General features: G+C 52.5%; 1 protein-coding gene across 1 annotated transcript in view; it reads right to left on the bottom strand.

The window, feature by feature from the left end:
• The window catches only part of ifnphi1 (interferon phi 1), a 26,798-nt gene continuing 674 nt past the window's right edge, over positions 1–26,124 (bottom strand). Inside the window, exons 2-5 of the mRNA XM_056406787.1 lie at positions 3,451–3,525; positions 2,499–2,651; positions 1,034–1,111; positions 1–168 (exon numbers count right to left, since the gene is read on the bottom strand). Of these exons, the coding sequence (XP_056262762.1) occupies positions 1–168; positions 1,034–1,111; positions 2,499–2,651; positions 3,451–3,525 (474 nt within the window). The remainder of the gene's footprint in view (positions 169–1,033; positions 1,112–2,498; positions 2,652–3,450; positions 3,526–26,124) is intronic.

Raw genomic sequence — 26,124 nt, 5'->3', positions numbered from 1 at the left:
TCAGTGACATAAGAGCCCTCTAGAGCGCCCCCTGCTGTCTGCACAGCGCCCCCTGCTGTCTGCACAGCGCCCCCTGCTGTCCACAATGAAGCCCACCAGCAGGTCTAACTGGTCCAGGTGCAGCTTCGTCTCCTTCCTGATCAGCTCCCAGGACGCAGGACTACCCCCCTGTACACAAAGTACTACAGTCAGTACTACTACATACACCCCCCTGTACACAAAGTACTACAGTCAGTACTACTACATACACCCCCCTGTACACAAAGTACTACAGTCAGTACTACTACATACACCCCTCTGTACACAAAGTACTACAGTCAGTACTACTACATACACCCCTCTGTACACAAAGTACTACAGTCAGTACTACTACATACACCCCCCTGTACACAAAGTACTACAGTCAGTACTACTACATACACCCCCCTGTACACAAAGTACTACAGTCAGTACTACTACATACACCCCTCTGTACACAAAGTACTACAGTCAGTACTACTACATCCACCTACGTGTACACAGAGTACTACAGTCAGTACTACTACATACACCCCTCTGTACACAAAGTACTACAGTCAGTACTACTACATACACCCTCTGTACAAAAGTACTACAGTCAGTACTACTACATACACCCCTCTGTACACAAAGTACTACAGTCAGTACTACTACATACACCCCCTGTACACAAAGTACTACAGTCAGTACTACTACATACACCCCTGTACACAAAGTACTACAGTCAGTACTACTACATACACCCCCCTGTACACAAAGTACTACAGTCAGTACTACTACATACACCCCTCTGTACACAAAGTACTACAGTCAGTACTACTACATACACCCCTCTGTACACAAAGTACTACAGTCAGTACTACTACATACACCCCTCTGTACACAAAGTACTACAGTCAGTACTACTACATACACCCCCCTGTACACAAAGTACTACAGTCAGTACTACTACATACACCCCCCTGTACACAAAGTACTACAGTCAGTACTACTACATACACCCCTCAGTACTCACCCAGCGGGACAGAGTACTCTTCTCTAGTCTCCGGTAGTATCGTCTCAGTCGGCTGTTTCTTCGTCTCTGAGTCGACACCTAAAGACACATACAGTTTTATCAGTTAACCTGAACAACAAGGACCGGCAGCGAACGCAGTTGAAGTGACGACTGATGCCAGATAGTGTCACTAGTGACTGGTCTGATCACAGTTGAAGTGTCACTAGTGACTGGTCTGATCACAGTTGAAGTGTCACTAGTGACTGATCTGATCACAGTTGAAGTGTCACTAGTGACTGGTCTTATCACAGTTGAAGTGTCACTAGTGACTGATCTGATCACAGTTGAAGTGTCACTAGTGACTGATCTGATCACAGTTGAAGTGTCACTAGTGACTGGTCTTATCACAGTTGAAGTGTCACTAGTGACTGATCTGATCACAGTTGAAGTGTCACTAGTGACTGATCTGATCACAGTTGAAGTGTCACTAGTGACTGGTCTTATCACAGTTGAAGTGTCACTAGTGACTGATCTGATCACAGTTGAAGTGTCACTAGTGACTGGTCTGATCACAGTTGAAGTGTCACTAGTGACTGATCTGATCACAGTTGAAGTGTCACTAGTGACTGGTCTGATCACAGTTGAAGTGTCACTAGTGACTGATCTGATCACAGTTGAAGTGTCACTAGTGACTGGTCTGATCACAGTTGAAGTGTCACTAGTGACTGATCTGATCACAGTTGAAGTGTCACTAGTGACTGATCTGATCACAGTTGAAGTGTCACTAGTGACTGGTCTTATCACAGTTGAAGTGTCACTAGTGACTGATCTGATCACAGTTGAAGTGTCACTAGTGACTGGTCTGATCACAGTTGAAGTGTCACTAGTGACTGATCTGATCACTATTGAAGTGTCACTAGTGACTGGTCTTATCACAGTTGAAGTGTCACTAGTGACTGATCTGATCACAGTTGAAGTGTCACTAGTGACTGGTCTTATCACAGTTGAAGTGTCACTAGTGACTGATCTGATCACAGTTGAAGTGTCACTAGTGACTGATCTGATCACAGTTGAAGTGTCACTAGTGACTGGTCTTATCACAGTTGAAGTGTCACTAGTGACTGATCTGATCACAGTTGAAGTGTCACTAGTGACTGGTCTGATCACAGTTGAAGTGTCACTAGTGACTGATCTGATCACAGTTGAAGTGTCACTAGTGACTGATCTGATCACAGTTGAAGTGTCACTAGTGACTGGTCTGATCACAGTTGAAGTGTCACTAGTGACTGATCTGATCACAGTTGAAGTGTCACTAGTGACTGGTCTGATCACAGTTGAAGTGTCACTAGTGACTGGTCTTATCACAGTTGAAGTGTCACTAGTGACTGGTCTTATCACAGTTGAAGTGTAAACCTCAAAGTACTTCATGTATCCGTTGAAGTGAAGAACAATACATTGAAAGGAGTTAAAGTGCCTAACTACTCACGCAGCTATTCAGGACGTCGGTCTGTCTCTCGATGGTCATGAGGAAGCGTTCGGTCTTGTCCGTGTCCCAGGTAGCAGAGGAGCGGTTGTCGTGGTGATAGAGACCAGCAATCAGCTCCAGACTGTCTCTGACGAAAGCCAACTGGGACCCCATCTGGTGCAACAGACAGGTGTGAGTATTCCAGCTCTCTGATTGGCTGATAAAGGTTTATGTGTATGTGTGTAGCTTTTCTTACAACGGGTCGGCATGAACATCCTGATACAGCTTGTTGAGTGTTACTGGGCTACAGAACATTAAGTGAACTGAATGATCTGAAGGAAGTGGAAGTGATCTGAAGTGGAAGTGTTCTGAAGTGGACATGTTCTGAAGTGGAAGTGATCTGAAGTGGACGTGATCTGAAGTGGAAGTGATCTGAAGTGGAAGTGATCTGAAGTGGAAGTGTTCTGAAGTGGACATGTTCTGAAGTGGAAGTGATCTGAAGTGGAAGTGATCTGAAGTGGAAGTGTTCTGAAGTGGACATGTTCTGAAATGGAAGTGATCTGAAGTGGAAGTGTTCTGAAGTGGACATGTTCTGAAGTGGAAGTGATCTGAAGTGGATGTGATCTGAAGTGGAAGTGATCTGAAGTGGAAGTGTTCTGAAGTGGACATGTTCTGAAGTGGAAGTGATCTGAAGTGGAAGTGATCTGAAGTGGACATGTTCTGAAGTGGAAGTGTTCTGAAGTGGAAGTGATCTGAAGTGGACGTGATCTGAAGTGGAAGTGATCTGAAGTGGAAGTGTTCTGAAGTGGAAGTGATCTGAAGTGGAAGTGATCTGAAGTGGAAGTGTTCTGAAGTGGAAGTGATCTGAAGTGGAAGTGATCTGAAGTGGAAGTGTGCCGGCTTCTTAACATCTGATGATAACATCTGGAACACTGAAAGAACTGGAAGTGTTTGAACGAGGAATGATGATTACCTCATCGCTCTGGATGCATTGGTAGAGTCTGTGAGGGAAAGGAAGTGGAGTCTCCTCGTCAGTCAGCTGAGCGCCCTGCAGCACAGAGACCTGTACATTAAGACTCTAAACGCAACCAGTACGAATGGTTTCTAGACCACTAGACCACTAGACTACCTAACCACTGGACCACTAGACCACTAGACCACTAGACTACTAGACTACCTAACCACTGGACCACTAGACTACTAGACTACCTAACCACTGGACCACTAGACTACCTAACCACTGGACCACTGGACCACTAGACCACTAGACCACTAGACTACCTAACCACTGGACCACTAGACCACTAGACCACTAGACCACTAGACTACTAGACTACCTAACCACTGGACCACTAGACCACTGGACCACTAGACCACTAGACCACTAGACTACTAGACTACCTAACCACTGGACCACTAGACTACTAGACTACCTAACCACTGGACCACTAGACTACCTAACCACTGGACCACTGGACCACTAGACCACTAGACCACTAGACTACCTAACCACTGGACCACTAGACCACTAGACCACTAGACCACTAGACTACTAGACTACCTAACCACTGGACCACTAGACTACCTAACCACTGGACCACTAGACCACTAGACCACTAGACTACCTAACCACTGGACCACTAGACCACTAGACTACCTAACCACTGGACCACTAGACCACTAGACTACCTAACCACTGGACCACTAGACCACTAGACTACCTAACCACTGGACCACTAGACCACTAGACTACCTAACCACTGGACCACTAGACTACCTAACCACTGGACCACTAGACCACTAGACTACCTAACCACTGGACCACTGGACCACTAGACCACTAGACTACCTAACCACTGGACCACTAGACCACTAGACTACCTAACCACTGGACCACTGGACCACTAGACTACCTAACCACTGGACCACTGGACCACTAGACTACCTAACCACTGGACCACTAGACCACTAGACTACCTAACCACTGGACCACTAGACCACTAGACTACCTAACCACTGGACCACTAGACCACTAGTCCACCTAACCACTGGACCACTAGACCACTAGACTACCTAACCACTGGACCACTGGACCACTAGACTACCTAACCACTGGAGCACTAGACCACTAGACTACCTAACCACTGGACCACTGGACCACTAGACTACCTAACCACTAGACCACTAGACCACCTAACCACTGGACCACTGGACCACTAGACTACCTAACCACTGGACCACTAGACCACTAGACTACCTAACCACTGGACCACTGGACCACTAGACTACCTAACCACTGGACCACTGGACCACTAGACTACCTAACCACTGGACCACTAGACCACTAGACTACCTAACCACTGGACCACTAGACCACGAGACTACCTAACCACTAGACCACTAGACCACTAGACTACCTAACCACTGGACCACTCGACCACTAGACTACCTAACCACTGGACCACTAGACCACTAGACCACTAGACTACCTAACCACTGGACCACTCGACCACTAGACTACCTAACCACTGGACCACTAGACCACTAGACTACCTAACCACTGGACCACTAGACCACTAGACTACCTAACCACTAGACCACGAGACTACCTAACCACTGGACCACTAGACCACTAGACTACCTAACCACTGGACCACTAGACCACTAGACTACCTAACCACTGGACCACTAGACCACTAGACTACCTAACCACTAGACCACGAGACTACCTAACCACTGGACCACTCGACCACTAGACTACCTAACCACTGGACCACTAGACCACTAGACTACCTAACCACCTAACCACTGGACCACTAGACCACGAGACTACCTAACCACTAGACCACTAGACCACTAGACTACCTAACCACTGGACCACTAGACCACTAGACTACCTAACCACTAGACCACTAGACTACCTAACCACTGGACCACTAGACTACCTAACCACTGGACCACTAGACTACCTAACCACTGGACCACTAGACCACTAGACTACCTAACCACTAGACCACTAGACTACCTAAACACTGGACCACTGGACCACTAGACTACCTAACCACTGGACCACTAGACCACTAGACTACCTAACCACTGGACCACTAGACTACCTAACCACTGGACCACTAGACTACATAACCACTGGACCACTGGACCACTAGACTACCTAACCACTGGACCACTGGACCACTAGACTACCTAACCACTGGACCACTAGACCACTAGACTACCTAACCACTGGACCACTAGACTACCTAACCACTGGACCACTGGACCACTAGACTACCTAACCACTGGACCACTGGACCACTAGACTACCTAACCACTGGACCACTAGACCACCAGACTACCCAACCACTGGACCACTACCACTACCTAACCACTGGACCACTGGACCACTAGACTACCTAACCACTGGACCACTAGACCACTAGACTACCTAACCACTGGACCACTAGACCACTAGACTACCTAACCACTGGACCACTAGACTGGACCACTGGACCACCAGACACCTAACCACTGGACCACTAGACCACTAACCACTAACCACTGGACCACTAGACTACCTAACCACTGGACCACTGGACCACTAGACTACCTAACCACTGGACCACTGGACCACTAGACTACCTAACCACTGGACCACTAGACCACTAGACTACCTAACCACTGGACCACTGGACCACCAGACTACCTAACCACTGGACCACCAGACCACTAGACTACCAACCACTGGACCACTAGACTACCCTAACCACTGGACCACCAGACCACTAGACCACCCAACCACTGGACCACCAGACCACTGAACTACCTAACCACTGGACCACTAGACCACTGGACCACTAGACTACCCAACCACTGGACCACTGGACCACTAGACTACCCAACCACTGGACCACTAGACTACCCAACCACTGGACCACTGACCACTAGACTACCCAACCACTGGACCACTAGACCACTGGACCACTGGACCACTAGACTACCCAACCACTGGACCACTGACCACTGACCACCACTAACCACTGGACCACTAGACCACCAGACTACCTAACCACTGGACCACTGACCACTAGACTACCCAACCACTGGACCACTGACCACTAGACTACCTAACCACTGGACCACCAGACCACAAGACTTCCTAACCACTGGACCACTAGACTAACCACTAACCACTGGACCACTAGACTACCCAACCACTGGACCACTGACCACTAGACCACTAGACTACCTAACCACTGGACCACCAGACCACTAGACTACCTAACCACTGGACCACTAGACCACTGACTACCTAACCACTGGACCACTGGACCACTAGACTACCTAACCACTGGACCACTAGTCCACCTAACCACTGGACCACTAGACTACCTAACCACTGACCACTGACCACTAGACTACCTAACCACTGGACCACTAGACTACTAACCACTGGACCACTGACCACTAGACCACCTAACCACTGGACCACTAGACTACCCAACCACTGGACCACTAGACCACCAGACCACCCAACCACTAGACCACTAGACTACCTAACCACTGGACCACTAGACCACTAGACTACCTAACCACTGGACCACTAGACTACCTAACCACTGGACCACTCGACCACTAGACTACCTAACCACTGGACCACTAGACTACCTAACCACTGGACCACTAGACCACTAGACTACCTAACCACTGGACCACTAGACTACCTAACCACTGGACCACTAGACCACTAGACTACCTAACCACTGGACCACTAGACCACTAGTCCACCTAACCACTAGACTACTAGTCCACCTAACCACTGGACCACTAGACCACTAGTCCACCTAACCACTGGACCACTAGACTACCTAACCACTAGACCACTAGACTACTAACCACTGGACCACTGACCACTAGACTACCTAACCACTGGACCACTAGACCACTAACCAACCACTGGACCACTGGACCACTAGACTACCTAACCACTGGACCACTAGACCACTAGACTACCTAACCACTAGATCACTAGACTACCCAACCACTGGACCACTGACCACCAGACTACCTAACCACTGGACCACTGACCACTGACCCTAACCACTGGACCACCAGACCACTAGCCTACCTAACCACTGGACCACTATACTACCTAACCACTAGACCACCAGTCCACTAGACTACCTAACCACTGGACCACTGGACCACTAGACCCTAACCACTGGACCACTGGACCACTAGACTACTAACCACTGGACCACTAGACCACCAGCCTACCTAACCACTGGACCACTAGCCTACCTAACCACTGCACCACTGGACCACTAGACTACCTAACCACTGGACCACTAGACCACTAGACTACCTAACCACTGGACCACTAGACCACCACTAACCACTGACCACTGGACCACTAGACTACCTAACCACTGGACCACTAGACCACTAGACTACCTAACCACTGGACCACTAGACTACCTAACCACTGGACCACTAGACCACTAGACTACCTAACCACTGGACCACTAGACCACCTAACCACTGGACCACTGGACCACTAGACTACCTAGCCACTGGACCACTAGACCACTAGACCACTAGACTACCTAACCACTGGACCACTAGACCACGAGACTACCTAACCACTGGACCACTAGACCACTAGTCCACCTAACCACTGGACCACTAGACTACCTAACCACTGGACCACTGGACCACTAGACTACCTAACCACTGGACCACTAGACTACCTTAACCACTGGACCACTAGACTACCTAACCACTGGACCACTAGACCACTGGACCACTAGACTACCTAACCACTGGACCACTGGACCACTAGACTACCTAACCACTGGACCACTAGACCACTAGACTACCTAACCACTGGACCACTGGACCACTAGACTACCTAACCACTGGACCACTAGACTACCTAACCACTGGACCACTAGACTACCTAACCACTGGACCACTAGACTACCTAACCACTGGACCACTAGACTACCTAACCACTGGACCACTAGACTACCTAACCACTGGACCACTAGACTACCTAACCACTGGACCACTGGACCACTAGACTACCTAACCACTGGACCACTAGACCACTAGACTACCTAACCACTGGACCACTAGACTACCTAACCACTGGACCACTAGACCACTAGACTACCTAACCACTGGACCACTAGACTACCTAACCACTGGACCACTAGACTACCTAACCACTGGACCACTAGACTACCTAACCACTGGACCACTAGACCACTAGACTACCTAACCACTGGACCACTAGACTACCTAACCACTGGACCACTGGACCACTAGACTACCTAACCACTGGACCACTGGACCACTAGACTACCTAACCACTGGACCACTAGACTACCTAACCACTGGACCACTAGACCACTAGACTACCTAACCACTGGACCACTAGACCACTAGACTACCTAACCACTGGACCACTAGACCACTGAACCACCACTAACCACTGGACCACTAGACTACCTAACCACTGGACCACTGGACCACTAGACTACCTAACCACTGGACCACTAGACTACCTAACCACTGGACCACTGGACCACTAGACTACCTAACCACTGGACCACTAGACTACTAGACCACTAGACTACCTAACCACTGGACCACTAGACCACTAGACTACCCTAACCACTGGACCACTGACCACTAGAACCCTAACCACTGGACCACTAGACCACTAGACTACCTAACCACTGGACCACTGGACCACTAGACTACCTAACCACTGGACCACTAGACTACCTAACCACTGGACCACTAGACCACTAGACTACCTAACCACTGGACCACTGGACCACTAGACTACCTAACCACTGGACCACTGGACCACTAGACTACCTAACCACTGGACCACTAGACCACTAGACTACCTAACCACTGGACCACTAGACTACCTAACCACTGGACCACTGGACCACTAGACTACCTAACCACTGGACCACTAGACTACCTAACCACTGGACCACTAGACCACTGAACTACTAACCACTGGACCACTGGACCACTAGACTACCTAACCACTGGACCACTGGACCACTAGACTACCTAACCACTGGACCACTGGACCACTAGACTACCTAACCACTGGACCACTGGACCACTAGACTACCTAACCACTGGACCACTAGACTACCTAACCACTGGACCACTAGACCACTAGACTACCTAACCACTGGACCACTGGACCACTAGACTACCTAACCACTGGACCACTAGACTACCTAACCACTGGACCACTGGACCACTAGACTACCTAACCACTGGACCACTGGACCACTAGACTACCTAACCACTGGACCACTAGACCACTAGACTAGACCACTAACACTGGACCACTGAACTACCTAACCACTGGACCCACTAGACCACTAGACTACCCTAACCACTGGACCACTGGACCACTAGACTACCTAACCACTGGACCACTGACCACTGAACTACTAACCACTGGACCACTAGACCACTAGACTACCTAACCACTGGACCACTAGACTACCTAACCACTGGACCACTCAACCACTAGACCACCCAACCACTGGACCACTGGACCACTAGACCACTAACCACTGGACCACTGGACCACTGAACCCTAACCACTGGACCACTGGACCACTAGACTACCTAACCACTGGACCACTGGACCACTGAACTACTAACCACTAGACCACTAGACCACTAGACTACCTAACCACTGGACCACTAGACTACTAACCACAGACCACCTAACCACTAACCACTGGACCACTAGACTACCTAACCACTGGACCACTAGACTACCTAACCACTGGACCACTGGACCACTAGACTACCTAACCACTGGACCACTAGACCACTAGACTACCTAACCACTGGACCACTAGACTACCTAACCACTGGACCACTAGACCACTAGACTACCTAACCACTGGACCACTAGACCACTAGACTACCTAACCACTGGACCACTAGACTACCTAACCACTGGACCACTGGACCACTAGACTACCTAACCACTGGACCACTAGACTACCTAACCACTGGACCACTAGACTACCTAACCACTGGACCACTGGACCACCACTAGACCACTACCCTAACCACTGGACCACTAGACTACCTGACCACTGGACCACTAGACCTAACCACTGGACCACTGGGACCACTGGAGCACTAGACTACCTAACCACTGGACCACTAGACTACCTAACCACTGGACCACTAGACCACTGAACTACTAACCACTGGACCACTAGACTACTAACTGCCTAACCACTGGACCACTAGACTACCTAACCACTGGACCACTGGACCACTAGACTACCTAACCACTGGACCACTAGACTACCTAACCACTGGACCACTGGACCACTAGACCCTAACCACTGGACCACTGGACCACTAGACTACCTAACCACTGGACCACTAGACCACTAGACTACCTAACCACTGGACCACTAGACCACTAGACTACCTAACCACTGGACCACTGGACCACTAGACTACCTAACCACTGGACCACTAGACAACCTAGCCACTGGACCACCCAACTACCTGGACCACTAGACTACCTAACCACTGGACCACTAGACTACCTAACCACTGGACCACTGGACCACTAGACTACCTAACCACTGGACCACTAGACTACCTAACCACTGGACCACTAGACTACCTAACCACTGGACCACTAGACCACTAGACTACCTAACCACTGGACCACTAGACCACCTAACCACTAACCACTGGACCACTAGACTACCTAACCACTGGACCACTAGACTACCACTAGACCACTAACCACTGGACCACTAGACTACCTAACCACTGGACCACTAGACCACTGAACTACCACTACCTAACCACTGGACCACTAGAACTACCTAACCACTGGACCACTAGACCACTGACACCTAACCACTGGACCACTGGACCACTAGACTACTAACCACTGGACCACTGGACCACTAGACTACCTAACCACTGGACCACTAGACTACCTAACCACTGGACCACTAGACCACTAGACTACCTAACCACTGGACCACTAGACTACCTAACCACTGGACCACTGGACCACTAGACTACCTAACCACTAGACCACTAGACTACCTAACCACTGGACCACTGGACCACTAGACTACCTAACCACTGGACCACTAGACTACCTAACCACTGGACCACTAGACTACCTAACCACTGGACCACTAGACTACCTAACCACTGGACCACTAGACTACCTAACCACTGGACCACTAGACTACCTAACCACTGGACCACTAGACCACTAGACTACCTAACCACTGGACCACTAGACTACCTAACCACTGGACCACTAGACCACTAACCTAACCACTGGACCACTAGACTACTAACCACTGGACCCACTGGACCACCTAGACCACTAACCACTGGATCACTAGACTACCTAACCACTGGACCACTGACCACTGACTACCCTAACCACTCGACCACTAGACTACCTAACCACTGGACCACTAGACTACCTAACCACTGGTCCACTGACACTGAACTACCTGACCACTGGACCACTGGACCACTAGACTACCTAACCACTGGACCACTAGACTACCTAACCACTAGACCACTAGACTACCTAACCACTGGACCACTAGACTACCTAACCACTGGACCACTAGACCACTAGTCCACCTAACCACTAGACTACTAGTCCACCTAACCACTGGACCACTAGACTACCTAACCACTGGACCACTGGACCACTAGACTACCTAACCACTGGACCACTAGACTACCTAACCACTGGACCACTGGACCACTAGACTACCTAACCACTGGACCACTAGACTACCTAACCACTGGACCACTGAACTAACCACCTAGACCACTGGACCACTGGACCACTGAACTACCTAACCACTGGACCACTAGACTACCTAACCACTGGACCACTAGACCACTAGACTACCTAACCACTGGACCACTAGACCACTAGTCCACCTAACCACTGGACCACTAGACTACCTAACCACTGGACCACTGACCACCTAACCACTGAACTGGACCACTGGACCACTGACTACCTAACCACTGGACCACTAGACTACCCTAACCACTGGACCACTAGACCACTAGACTACCTAACCACTGGACCACTAGACCACTAGTCCACCTAACCACTAGACTACTAGTCCACCTAACCACTGGACCACTGGACCACTAGACTACCTAACCACTGGACCACTAGACTACCTAACCACTGGACCACTAGACTACCTAACCACTGGACCACTAGACCACCACTAACCACTGGACCACTAGACTACTAACCACTAGACCACTAGACCTAACCACTGGACCACTAGACTACCTAACCACTGGACCACTAGACTACCTAACCACTGGACCACTGGACCACTAGACTACCTAACCACTGGACCACTAGACTACCTAACCACTGGACCACTGGACCACTAGACTACCTAACCACTGGACCACTAGACCACTAGACTACCTAACCACTGGACCACTGGACCTAACCACTGACCACTAGACCACTACCTAACCACTGGACCACTAGACCACTAGACTACTACTAACCACTGGACCACTAGACCACTCAACCACTGGACCACTACCTAACCACTGGACCACTAGACCACTAGACTACCTAACCACTGGACCACTGGACCACTAGACTACCTAACCACTGGACCACTAGACCACTAGACTACCTAACCACTGGACCACTAGACTACCTAACCACTGGACCACTAGACCACCTAACCACTGGACCACTAGACTACCTAACCACTGGACCACTCGACCACTAGACTACCTAGCCACTGGACCACTAGACTACCTAACCACTGGACCACTAGACCACTAGACTACCTAACCACTGGACCACTAGACCACTGGACCACTGGACCACTAGACTACCTAACCACTGGACCACTAGACCACTAGACTACCTAACCACTGGACCACTAGACCACTAGACTACCTAACCACTGGACCACTAGACTACCTAACCACTGGACCACTAGACTACCTAACCACTGGACCACTAGACCACTAGACCACTAGACTACCTAACCACTGGACCACTCGACCACTAGACTACCTAACCACTGGACCACTAGACCACTGGACCACTGGACCACTAGACTACCTAACCACTGGACCACTAGACCACTAGACTACCTAACCACTGGACCACTGGACCACTAGACTACCTAACCACTGGACCACTAGACTACCTAACCACTGGACCACTGGACCACACTGAACTACCTAACCACTGGACCACTAGACCTAACCACTGGACCACTGACCACTAGACTACCTAACCACTGGACCACTAGACTACCTAACAACTGGACCACACTAGACCACCCACTGGACCTAGACCACTAACCACTGGACCACTGGACCACTAGACTACCTAACCACTGGACCACTAGACTACCTAACCACTGGACCACTAGACAACCTAACCACTTAACCACTGGACTAACCACTGGACCACTGACCCTAACCACTGGACCACTAGACCACTAACTACTAACCACTGGACCACTAGACTACCTAACCACTGGACCACTAGAACTACCAACCTGACCACTGGACCACTGACCTAACCACTGGACCACTAGACTACCTAACCACTGGACCACTAGACCACTAACCACTGGACCACCACCTAACCACTGGACCACTAGACCACACTAGACTACCTAACCACTGGACCACTGGACCACTAACTACCTAACCACTGGACCACTAGACCACTAACCACTAGACCACTGGACCACTGGACCACTAGACTACCTAACCACTGGACCACTAGACTACCTAACCACTGGACCACTGGACCACTAGACTACCTAACCACTGGACCACTAGACCACTAGACCACTAGACTACCTAACCACTGGACCACTGGACCACTAGACTACCTAACCACTGGACCACTGGACCACTAGACTACCTAACCACTGGACCACTGGACCACTAGACTACCTAACCACTGGACCACTGGACCACTAGACTACCTAACCACTAGACCACTAGACTACCTAACCACTGGACCACTAGACTACCTAACCACTGGACCACTAGACCACTAACCACTGGACCACTAGACTACCTAACCACTGGACCACTAGACCACTAGACTACCTAACCACTGGACCACTAGACTACCTAACCACTGGACCACTGGACCACTAGACTACCTAACCACTAGACCACTGGACCACTGAACTACCTAACCACTGGACCACTAGACCACTGAACTACCTAACCACTGGACCACTAGACTACCTAACCACTGGACCACTAACCACTGGACCACTAGACTACCTAACCACTGGACCACTAGACTACCTAACCACTGGACCACTGGACCACTAGACTACCTAACCACTGGACCACTAGACTACCTAACCACTGGACCACTGGACCACAGACTACTAACCACTGGACCACTGGACCACCCACCACTGGAACCACTGGACCACTAGACTACCTAACCACTGGACCACTGACCTGACTACACTGGACCACTGGACCACTAGACTACCTAACCACTGGACCACTAGACCACTGAACTACTAACCACTGGACCACTAGACTACCTAACCACTGGACCACTAGACCACTGAACACTAACCACTGGACCACTGGACCACTAGACCTAACCACTGGACCACTAACCTACCTAACCACTGGACCACTAGACTACCTAACCACTGGACCACTAGACCACTAGACTACCTAACCACTGGACCACTAGACTACCTAACCACTGGACCACTGGACCACTAGACTACCTAACCACTGGACCACTAGACTACCTAACCACTGGACCACTAGAACTACCCTACCACCTAACCACTGGACCACTAGACTACCTAACCACTGGACCACTGGACCACCTAGACCACTGGGCCACACTAACCACTGGACCACTAGACTACTAACCACTGGACCACTAGACCACTGAACTAACCACTGGACCACTAGACCACTAACCACTGGACCACTAGACTACCTAACCACTGGACCACTGACCACTAGACCTAACCCACTGGACCGCTAACCACTAACCACTGGACCACTAGACCACTAGACCACACCTAACCACTGGACCACTGAACTGAACCTAACCACTGGACCACTAGACTACCTAACCACTGGACCACTGGACCACTAGACTACCTAACCACTGGACCACTAGACTACCTAACCACTGGACCACTAGACTACCTAACCACTGGACCACTAGACTACCTAGCCACTGGACCACTAGACTACCTAACCACTGGACCACTAGACCACTAGACTACCTAACCACTGGACCACTAGACTACCTAACCACTAGACTACCTAACCACTGGACCACTGGACCACTAGACTACCTAACCACTGGACCACTAGACCACTAGACTACCTAACCACTGGACCACTAGACCACTACCCTAACCACTGGACCACTAGACACCACTGACCACTAGACTACCTAACCACTGGACCACTAGACTACTAACCACTGGACCACTGAACTGGACCACTAAACCACTGGACCACTAACCCACTAGACTACCTAACCACTGGACCACTAGACTAACCACTGGACCACTGGACCACTAGACTACCTAACCACTGGACCACTGAACTACCAACCACTCGACCACTAGACTACCTAACCACTGGACCACTAGACTACCTAACCACTGGACCACTAGACTACCTAACCACTGGACCACTAGACCACTAGACTACCTAACCACTGGACCACTGAACCCACTGGACCACCTAACCACCTAACCACTAGACCACTAGACTACCTAACCACTGGACCACTAGACTACCTAACCACTGGACCACTAGACCACTAGACCACTAGACTACCTAACCACTGGACCACTGAAACCACTAGACTACCCTAACCACTGAACCACTGGACCACCTAACCACCACTGGACCACTAGACTACCTAACCACACTGGACCACTGAACTACCTAACCACTGGACCACTGAACCACTAGACTACCTAACCACTGGACCACTAGACTGACCACAACCACTGGACCACTGGACCACTAGACTACCTAACCACTGGACCACTAGACTACCTAACCACTGGACCACTGACCACTAGACCACTGGACCACTGAACTACCTAACCACTGGACCACTGAACCACTAGACCAACCACTGGACCACTAGACTACCTAACCACTGGACCACTAGACCACTAGACTACCTAACCACTGGACCACTAGACTACCTAACCACTACCACTGGACCACTGGACTAGACTACCTAACCACTGGACCACTAGACCACCTAACCACTGGACCACTGGACCACTAGACTGGAACTAGACCACTGGACCACTGAACCACTGGACACTAGACTACTGGACCACTGGACCACTAGACCGACTACCCTACCACTGGACCACTAGACACCTAACCACTGGACCACTAGACTACTAACCACTGGACCACTAGACTACTAACCACTGGACCACCAGACTACCTAACCACTGGACCACTAGACCACTAGACTACTAACCACTGGACCACTAGACTACCTAACCACTGGACCACTAGACCACCACTGAACCACTGGACCACTAGACCACTGGACCACCTGGACCACTGGACCACTGGACCACACTAACCACTGGACCACTGGAACTACCTAACCACTGGACCACAGACCACTAGACTACCTAACCACTGGACCACTAGACTACCTAACCACTGACCACTGAACCACTAGACTACCCAACCACTGGACCACCAGACCACTAGACTACCACTGGCCACTAGACTACTAACCACTGGACCACTGGGCCACTAGACCACCTAACCACTGGACCACTAGACTACCCAACCACTGGACCACTGGACCACTAGACACTGGAACCAACCACTGGACCACTAGACCACTAGACTACCCAACCACTCGGGACCTAACCACTGACTACCCAACCCTAACACTGGACCACTAGACCACCAGACCCACCAACCACTGGACCACCAGACCACCCAACCACCAGACCACTAGACCACTGGACCACTGGACCACTAGACCAGACCACTCAACCATCAACCACTAGACTACTACACCCACTGACCACTGGACCACTAGACTACCCAACCACTGGACCACTAGGACCACCAGACTACCCAACCACCACTGGACCACTAACAGACCAACCACTGGACCACTAGACCACTAGACTACCCAACCACCGGACACTAGACCACCTAACCACTGGAACCACCAGACCACCAGACTACCTAACCACTGGACCACTGCCTGCCTACCACTGGACCACTAGACCAACCACTGGACCACTAGGACCACCAGACTACCCAACCACCGGACCATCAGACCACCAGACTACCCAACCACCGGACTTCACACTAACCCACTGGACCACTAGACCACTGACCACCCAACCACTGGACCACCAGACTACCTACCCAACCACACTGGACCACCGACCTACACACACAGACTAACCACTGGACCACTGAACCACTACTGACCACTAGACCACCCAACCACCGGACCACCTCGGACCACCAGACCACCCACTGGACCACCCAACCACTGGACCAGACTACCAGAGACCACCCAACCACTGGACCACTAGATCACTAACACTGGACCACTGAACCACTGACTACTACCAACCACTGGACCACTAGACTACCTAACCACCTGGACCAATCCACTGGACCACCCAACCACTGGACCACACAGACCACTAACCAACCACTGGACCACCAGACACCCAACCACTGGACACTAGAAGACTACCCACTGGACACTGGACCACCAGACTCACCACCCTGGACCACTGGACCACCTGGACCACCAGACCACCTAACCACCAGGACCACTGAACCACTAGACTACCCAACCACCGGGACCACTAGACCACTAGACCACCAACCACTGGACCACTGGACCACCAGACTACCCAACCACCGGACCACTGAACCACTAGACTACCTAACCACAGGACCACTGAACCCAACCACTGGGACCACCACTAGACCACCCAACCACCGGACCACCAGACCACCAGACCACCCAACCACTATCCAGACCACCAGACCACCCAACCACTGGACCACTGGACCACCAGACCTACACTGGACACTACCACCCTAACTGAATGACCACCAGACCACCCAACCACTGGACAACCACCGGACCACTAGACTACCTAACCACTGGACCACTCAGACCACTAGACTACCCAACCACTGGACCACCAGACCACCACAACCACTGGACCACCAGACCACCTAGACTACAACCACTGGACCTGAACCACTAGACCACTAACCACTGGACCACCAGACCACTGACCAACCTAGACCACCAGACTACCCAACCACTGGACCACCAGACCACCAGACCACTACCAACCACTGGACCACCAGACCACCAGACTACCTAACCACTGGAACCACCAGACCACCAGACCTACCCAACCACTGACCACCGACCACTAGACCACCTAACCACCAGACCACCAGACCACCAGACTACCCAACCACTGGACCACCAGACCACCCAACCACCGGACCACTGGACCACCAGACCACCCAACCACTGGACCACCAGACTACTAACCACTGGGCCACTAGACACTGAACTACCACCCAACCACCGGGACCACCACTAGACTACCCAACCACTGGAGGACCACCAGAGACTACCCAACCACCGGACCACTAGACCACCAGACCACCCAACCACTAGACCACCAGACTACCCAACCACTGGATCCACCAGACTACCCAACCACCCAACCACCGGACCACCAGACCACCCAACCACTGGAATCACAGGACCACCAGACTACCCAACCACCGGACCACTGGACCACTAGACTACCCAACCACTGGGACCACCACTCGACCACCAGACTACCCAACCACTGGACCACCAGACTAGCCCAACCACCGGACCACCAGACCACCAGACCACCCAACCACCACTGACCACCAGACTACCCAACCACCAACTGGACCACTGAACTACCCAACCACTGGACCACCAGACTACCTAACCACTGGACCACCTAACCACCAGACCACCCAACCACTGGACCACCAGACTACCCAACCACTGGACCACTAGACTACCCAACCACTGACCACCAGACCCAACCACTGGACCACTAGACATCAGTCCACTAACCACTGGATAGACTACCACACTGACCACCAGACTACCCAACCACTGGACCACCAGACCACTAACACCCAACCACTGGACCACTAGACTACACCAGACCACTAGACTACCCAACCACTGGACCACTAGACCACCAGACCACCCAACCACTGGACCACCAGACACCTACCCAAACCACCTGGACCACTAGACTACCCAACCACTGGACCACTAGACCACGACCACCAACCACGGACCACTAGACCACTAACCACCCACCCACCAGACCACCAGACCACCCAACCACTGGACCACCAGACTACCCAACCACTGGACCACTAGACCACTAGACTACCCAACCACCACCACTGGACCACTAGACCACCCAACCACTGGACCACCAGACCACCTAACCACTCCGGGACCACTAGACTACTGAACTACCTAACCACCACTGGACCACACTGGACTACCTAGACCACCCAACCACCACCACTAGACTACCCAACCACTGGACCACTGGACCACTGAATCACCCAACCACCGGACCACCAGACCACCTAACCACCGGACCACCAGACTACGATCAACCAACCACCGGACCACCAGACCACCCAACCACTGGACCACTAGACCACCCAACCACCGACCACCAGACCACTGGAAGACTACCCAACCACCGGACCACCAGACCACCCAACCACCACCGGAACCCACAGACTGCCAACCACTGGACCACCAGACCACCTAACCACTGACCACCAGACCACTCAGACTACCCAACCACTGACAGACTACCCAACCACTGGACCACCAGACCACCAGACTACCAACCTGGACCACTGGAACCACTCAGACCACCAGACCACGGACTAATCACCACTCACCCAACCACTGGACCACCAGACCACCTAACCACTGGACCACCAGACCACTAGACTCACCCAACCACCGGACCACTGGACCACCAGACCACCCAACCACTGGACCACCACAACCACCCAACCTACGGACCACTGGACCACCAGACTACCCAACCACTGGACCACTAGACCACTACAACCACTGGGACCACTGAACCCACCAGACTACCCAACCACTGGACCACCAGACTACCCAACCACACCACTGGACCACTAGACTACCTAACCACTGGACCACTACCACCAGACTGGACCACTAGACTACCTAACCACTGGACCACTAGACCACTAGATCACCAACCACTGGACCACCAGACCAGACTACCACTGGACCACTGGACCACTAGACTACCCAACCACTGACCACTAGACTACCTAGACCGCCCAACTGGACCACTGGACCACTCAACCACCAGACCACTGGACCACTAGACTACCTAACCACTGGACCACCAGACCACCCAACCACTGACCACTGGTCCAACCACTGGACCACCAGACTACCCAACCACTGGGACCACTAGACCACCAGACTACCCCACTGGACACTGGGACCACCAGACTACCCAACCACTGGACCACCAGACCACCCAACCACTGGACCACTGGGACCACCAGACCACCCAACCACTGGACCCACTGAGACTACCCAACCACTGGACCACCAGACCACCAGACCACCCAACCACTGGACCACCAGACCACTAGACTACCCAACCACCGGCACTAGACCACCCAACCACCGACCACTGGACCACCAGACTACCCAACCACTGGACCACTAGACTACCCAACCACTGGGACCACCAGACCACCCAACCACCTGGACCACCAGACACTAGACTACCCAACCACCGGACCACCAGACTACCTAACCACCCCACCACCGGGACCACCAGACTACTAACCACTGGACCACCAGACCACTAGACTACCCAACCACTGGACCACTAGACCACCTAACCACTGGACCACGACCACCAGACTACCTAACCACTGGACCACTGAGACTACCCAACCACTGGACCGCCAGACTACTAACCCACTGGACCACCAGACTACTAACCACTGGACCACCGGACCACCAGACCACCAGACCACCCAGACCACCGGACCACCAGACCACCCAAACACCACTGGACCACTGGAACACAACCACTGGACCACTAGACCACCCAACCACTGGACCACTGGACCACTGAACTGCCTAACCACTGGACCACTGGGCCACCAGACCACCCAACCACTGGACCACTAGTCACCAGACCACTGGACCCACTAGACCACCCAACCACTGGACACTGGACCAGACTACCCAACCACTGGACCACTAGACTACACTAACCACTGGACCACTAGACCACCTAACACTGGACCACTGGACCACTACTACCTAACCACTGGACCACTAGACTACCCAACCACTGGACCACTAGACCACTAGACCACCTGGACCACTAGACTACCCACCGGGACCACTAGACCACCAGACTACCCAACCACTGGACCACCACTAGACTACCCAACCACCGGACTCACCAGACCACTAGACTACCCAACCACTGGACCACCAGACTACCCAACCACTGGACCACTGGACCACTAGACTACCCAACCACTGGACCACCAGACCACTAGACCACCCAACCACTGGACCACCAGACCACCTAACCACTGGACCACTGACCACCAGACCACCCAACCACTGGACCACCAGACTACCCAACCACTGGACCCACTGACCACCCAACCACTGCCTGGACCAGACCACCCAACCACTGGACCACTGACCACCATAGACTACCCAACCACTGGACCACTAGACCACCCACTGGACCACTGGACCACCACTACTACCTACCACTGGACCACTGGAACTACCTAACCAACCACTGGACCACTGGACCACAGACTACCCAACCACTGGACCACCAGACCACTAGACTACCTAACCACTGGACCACTAGACCACTGAACTACCCAACCACTGGACCACTAGACTACCCAACCACCGGACCACTAGACCACTAGACTACCAACCACTGGACCACCAGACCACCAGACTACCCAACCACCGACCACCAGACCACCAGACCACTAACTACCACACCACTGGACCACCAGACCACGTGACTAACCAACCACTGGACCACCAGAACCACCAGACTACCTAACCACCCAACCACTGGACCACTAGACCACCTAACCACTGGACCACCCAGACCACCCTAACCACTGGACCACTCAACCACTAGACTACCTAACCACTGGACCACCGGAACCACTAGACTGCCTAACCACTGGACCACCAGAACCACTAGACTACCCAACCACTGGACCACTCAACCTAGACTACCTAACCACTGGACCACTAGACTACCTAACCACTGGACCACCAGACCACCAGACTACCCAACCACTGGACCACCAGACTACCCAACCACCTGGACCACCAGACTACCAACCACTGGACCCCACCAGACCACTAGACCACCTAACCACTGGACCACCGGACCACTGGACCACCAGACCATCCAACCACTGGGACTGGAACCACCAGACCACACTGGACCACTAGACCACCAGACTACCCAACCACTGGACCACTGGACTACCCAACCACTGGACCACCAGACCACCCAACCACCGGACCACCAGGACCACCAGACTACCCAACCACTGGACCACCACTCAGACCACTGAACTGCTAACCACGGACCACTGGACCACCAGACCACCTAACCACAACCACTGGGACCACCAGACTACCCAACCACTGGACCACTAGACCACCAGACTACCCAACCACTGGACCACCAGACCACTAGACTCAACCACCGACCACTGGACCACCAGACCACCCAACTGCCTAACCACTAGACCACTAACCACTGGACCACCAGACTACCCTAACCACTGGACCACCAGACCACCCACTAGACTACTAACCACTGGACCACTGGACCACTAGACCACCCTAACCACTGGACCACCAGACCACTGACCAACCACTGGACCACTGGACCACCAGACTGGACCACTGACCACCTAACCACTGGACCACTGGATACCAAACCGAACCACTAACCAGACTGGACAACCACACCGGGACCACCTAGACCACCAGGACCACTGAACAACCACTGACCACTAGACCACCCAACCACTGGACCACCAGAACTACGGACCACTAGACTACCTAACCACTGGACTACCCACTGCCTTAACCACCAGACCACTATACTACCAACCACTGGACCACTGAACTACTGAACCACTGGACCACCAGACCACCCAACCACTGGACCATCAGACCTAACCACTGGACCACTGGACCACTAGACTACCCAACCACTGGACCACCAGACTACCTAACCAACCACTGGACCACTAGACTACCCAAACCACTGGACCACTAGACACTGGACTACCTAACCACTGGACCACTAGACCCACACCCAACCACTGGACCACTAGACTACCCAACCACTGGACCACTCAACCACCAGACTACCCAACCACCGGACCACCAGGACCACCAGACTACCTAACCACTGGACCACCAGAACCACCAGACTACCCAACCACCGGGACCACTAGACCACCACTAGACTACCCAACCACCAGACCACCAGACTCACCCAACCACTGGACCACTAGACTACCTAACCACTGGACCACTAGACTACCCAACCACTGGACCACTGGACCACTAGACCACCCAACACCTAACACTGGACCACTAGACCACAACCACTGGACCACCAGACCACCAGACTACCCAACCACCGGACCACCAGACCACCCAACCAAACCACTGGACCACTAGACTACCCAACCACTGGACCACTAGACTACCCAACCACTGGACCACCAGACTACCCAACCACTGGACCACAGGACCACTAGACTACCCAACCACTGGACCACCAGACCACTGCCAACCACCGGGACCACTAACCACTAGACTACCCAACCACTGGACCACTAGACTACCTAACCACTGGACCACTAGACTACCTAACCACTGGACCACCAACTAGACTACCAACCACTGGGACCACTGGACCACCAGACCACCCAACCCACTGGACCACTAGACTCACCTAACCACTGGACCACCAGACACCCAACCACTGGACCACTAGACTACCTAACCACTGGGACCACCATACTACCCAACCACTGGACCACTAGACTACCCAACCACTAGACCACTAGACTACCCAACCACTGGACCACTAGACTACCTAACCACTCAGACCACCCAACCACTGGGACCACTAGACCACTAGACCACCCAACCACTGGACCACAGACACCACTAGACCAACCACCGGACCACCAGACTACCCAACCACTGGACCACTAGACTACCTAACCACTGGACCACCACTAGACCACCCAACCACTGGACCACTAGACTACCCAACCACTGGACCACTAGACCACTAGACTACCCAACCACCGGGACCACCAGACTACCCAACCACTGGACGACACCAGACCACCTAACCACTGGACCACCAGACCACCCAACCACTACCTAACACTGGACCACTAGACTGCAACCACTGGACCACCAACCTAACCACTGGACCACTAGACTACTAACCACTGGACCACTAGACTACCCAACCACTGGACCACTGGACCACTAGACTACCTAGCCACTGGACCACTAGACTACCTGACCACTGGACCACTAGACCACTGAACCACTAACCACTGGACCACTACCACCACCAGACTACCCAGCCACTGGACACTAGACTACCCAACCGAGACCACTGGACCACTGAACCTAACCACTGGACCACTAGACCACCAGACCACCTGCCACCAGACTAGACCAGTCCACCTAACCACTGGACCGACCACAGACTAACCACTGGACCACACTAGACCACTCCAACCACTGACCACTTGACTACTAACCACTGGACCACTAGACCACCTAACCACTGGACCACCAGACTACCCAACCACTGGACCACCAGGACCACTGACTACTAACCACTGGACCACCCGACCACCAGACTACTACCCAACCACCGGGACCACCAGACTACCCAACCACTGGACCACTAGACCACCCTAACCACTGGCCACCACTAGACCACCTGACCACTGGACCACCGACCACTAGACTACCCAGCCACCGGACCACCAGACTACCCAACCACCAGACCACTAGACTACCTAACCACTGGACCACTAGACCACTAGACTACCTAACCACTGGACCACTAGACCACCTAACCACTAGACTACTAGTCCACCTAACCGCTGGACCACTAGACCACTAGACTACCTAGCCACTGGACCACTAGACCACTAGACTACCTAACCACTGGACCACTAGACCACCCAACCACTGGACCACCAGACCACCAGACCCAGCCACTGGACCACTCAGACCACCAGACTACCCAACCACCAGACCACCAGACTACCCAGCCACTGGACCACTAGACCACCCAACCACTGGACCACTAGACCA

Source organism: Pseudoliparis swirei, chromosome 23 (assembly GCF_029220125.1).
Source record: "Pseudoliparis swirei isolate HS2019 ecotype Mariana Trench chromosome 23, NWPU_hadal_v1, whole genome shotgun sequence".
Lineage (NCBI taxonomy): Eukaryota > Metazoa > Chordata > Actinopteri > Perciformes > Liparidae > Pseudoliparis > Pseudoliparis swirei.
This window is presented reverse-complemented; position numbering and strand designations above follow the sequence as displayed.